Consider the following 3096-nt stretch of genomic DNA (forward strand, 5'->3'; position numbering starts at 1 on the left):
GGATGGGCATGGTCTATATCAGCAGCTCTGCTCTCAGCTGGAAGCCGATATTACAGGTGGGGATGAGAGACCTGCAGAAGTGTGCTCAGTGTCTTTCAATGTTTCATTTTCTTCATAAACAGAGATTCTGTTTCTTTGCCGCAGGCATGGTTGAACAAGCGCACTACACAGGAAGCTTCTGTATTCCAAACTCTTTATGATAAAATATTTGAAGATATACATATATTTATGAAACTAAACCTCAGTCCAAAAATGCATCTCTTAGAGTGCAACTATATTGTGCAAGTAAGATTTTTTTTTGTACACTTGCTACTTAGAGTTGAGATTTTTTCCCCCACTAAGTTGCAGTTTAGAGGTATCTGAAATAGAAAATTTGTGCAGTCCATAGAAATCTTATCATGAGGCTGTAAAGGCCTGAAACATTGGATTCCTAATAAAGAGCTTGTTAATGCTCTTACTGCGATTTCTTTCTTATTTCCACTTCCCAGGAAGTTGTTATCAGGGGAAGAGGAATGAATGATCTTTCCCATTGTCAAGCTTAGCAACTTTCCAGAAAGTATGTCCAATAATGAGAGTAGACAACATAAGTAAATAAAGCTGGCAGTGCAGAAAAGAACAAAAAATGAGCTGGTGGCAATCAGGAAAACTTGGATGGCAATCTGGGCTTTGCAAATTTCGTACATATCACATGGGGAAACCTTTAAACAATTCTCCAAGTAGTTTATAGTATTTCTTTTTTCCATGCTCATTCCTTATTAGTCTTTAGAAAAAAGAAAAAAAAAAAAAAACAGAACTAAGCACAGGTATTTAAGTGCTCACCTGATTCAAGTCTATAAGTGATCTCTCATTATCCATTCTAATGCTTTCATTAGTGTAAGGGACATCAGTCAGTGAGGATGGGTAGGTTAGAAATAATACATAAGGCTGAAATCAATGAATATTTAGCAATTACTTTAAAATGCATAATATAAGTGTAAATCCTATCTTGAAATAATTTTGTTTTGAAAGGCTGAGGATGTCTTACTGTAGATATATTTCTCTCTGATGTTGGCAGATGGCGAATATTTTAGGCTTTGCACAAGTAAATATTTTAGGCTTTGCACAACTCTGTCTCAACCACTGAACTCTGCTGTTGTATGGCAAAAGCAGTCAGACACAATGCCTACGTGAATGAGTGTGACTCTATTGCCAAACAGGTGGCTGGCTCCTGGGCCACCACAGTTGCCTGAGCTCTGCAAAATGTAAAAAATAAGTAAAATCTTTGATCTAGAAAATTCGGAGTAACCGAACTTCAGAACCAGAATTTACCTTAGAAAACATCTAGTCTAGGCTTTTTGCTTTTCCGATCAGAAAACTGAAACTCAGAAAGTTTAGAGGCATGAGCAGGGAGTAAGTAGAAACTAAACCTCCAGATTATCAGGTCACCATCCTTTCTGCTAGACCTTGCAGCCTGTCAAAGCAAACATGACTTTTCTTTTAAATGTTGATGGCCGTTGGGCAGTGATCAAGGATTATCTGGAGATATATTTGTTTTCTTTCCTCTTTCCCTCCTTCTAAATTTATTATCATTTAAAATTTTTCATTTAAAACATTTAAATATAAAATTTTATTTTCTTTTATTTTAAATATTTTCAGTCTCTCACTCTTCTGGAAGGTTTAATTCCCTCCAAAGAAGAAGGTGGTGTTTCATGTGTCGAACATCTTCATAAATTATTTGTGTTTGGCCTAATGTGGAGTTTAGGAGCCCTTCTGGAATTGGAAAGCAGAGACAAGCTGGAAGCCTTTTTACGAAGTCATGAAAGCAAGTTAGACTTACCAACGATACCTAAAGGCACAAATCAAACCATGTATGAGTTTTATGTTACTGATTATGGTAAGAACAGTGACTTATACCTGAAATGGAATGACATTTTTTAATGGGAAAAATGTAAATTTCCATAAACCCTTCTATGAGGACATACTAAACCGATTATGAATAACATAATTGCTAATGCACATTTAAAGGACATATATGCAAAGAATTGTATAATTTTGCATTTTGGCCATGCTGAGAATTGGTATAGAGACTCTTGACTTCTCTTCCTTTTGGAGTGGCCTAAGTGAAATCTGACATAACCTAGTTAGAACAAGGCTGTTCTTTCTCACCACTTCTATTCACTATTAAACTAGAGATTCTAGCTAGTGCAATAAGACAGTAAACAAACAAACAAACAAATACCTATAGATTGGAGAAGAATAAGTAAAGCTTTGTTTATTTGCAGATGGTATTACCATTCACAGAATCCTCAAAAAATTACTGGAACTAGTAAATGAGTTTAGCAAGGTCACAGGATGAAAGGGTAATACACAATAATAAATTATATTTCTATAAGCTCACAACAATGAGAAATTGAAATTTTAATATACCATTTAAAATCATATCCAAAAAATGAAGTACTTAGGGATAAATTTAACAAAATGTGTGTATGATCTGTGTAATGAAAACTATAAAACTGCTAGGAGTAATTAAAGAAGCCCTAAATAAATGGGAGAGAAATAATATTTATGGATCAGAAGACTCAACATTGCTAAGATGTTATTTCATTCCAAATTGATCGATAGAATTAGTGCAGTCAGTGAAAATTGCAGTAGGCTTTTTGGTTGAAATTTAGAAATGAGTTCTAAAATTATATGGAATTGCAAAGGACCTAGAATAACCAAATTAGTTTTTAAAACTCACATGACTTAATTTTAATGCTTACAATAAAGCTATAGTAATCAACACAATGTAGTATTGGTATAAGGATAAACACATAGATCAGTGGAGAAGCTAAGAGTTCAGAAATAGATTCATACATATATGGTCAATTGATTTCAGCAAAGATGTTGAGGTAATTCAGTAGAGGAAAGGATTGAATTTTCAGCCAGTGGTGCTGAAAATCTAAATCTAAAATCTAAAAGCTAGATGTTTAAAAAAAAAATGAAACAAACAAAAACAAGAACTTTTACTTTACACTATCTATAAAAATTTGCCTTAATATTTAACTTGAAATAGATTATAAACTTAAACACAAGAGCTAAAACTATTAAATTTCTAGAAGAAAACAAAAGTGTGTT

The 3096-nt window shown here is 33.6% G+C and overlaps 1 protein-coding gene across 1 annotated transcript in view; it reads left to right on the forward strand.

Moving 5' to 3' along the window:
- The window catches only part of DNAH8 (dynein axonemal heavy chain 8), a 339355-nt gene that overhangs the window by 184329 nt on the left and 151930 nt on the right, over positions 1-3096 (forward strand). Inside the window, exon 52 of the mRNA XM_011354823.2 lies at positions 1636-1873. Within this exon, the coding sequence (XP_011353125.2) occupies positions 1636-1873 (238 nt within the window). The remainder of the gene's footprint in view (positions 1-1635; positions 1874-3096) is intronic.

Source organism: Pteropus vampyrus, unplaced genomic scaffold, assembly GCF_000151845.1.
Source record: "Pteropus vampyrus isolate Shadow unplaced genomic scaffold, Pvam_2.0 Scaffold18, whole genome shotgun sequence".
NCBI classification, from domain to species: domain Eukaryota; kingdom Metazoa; phylum Chordata; class Mammalia; order Chiroptera; family Pteropodidae; genus Pteropus; species Pteropus vampyrus.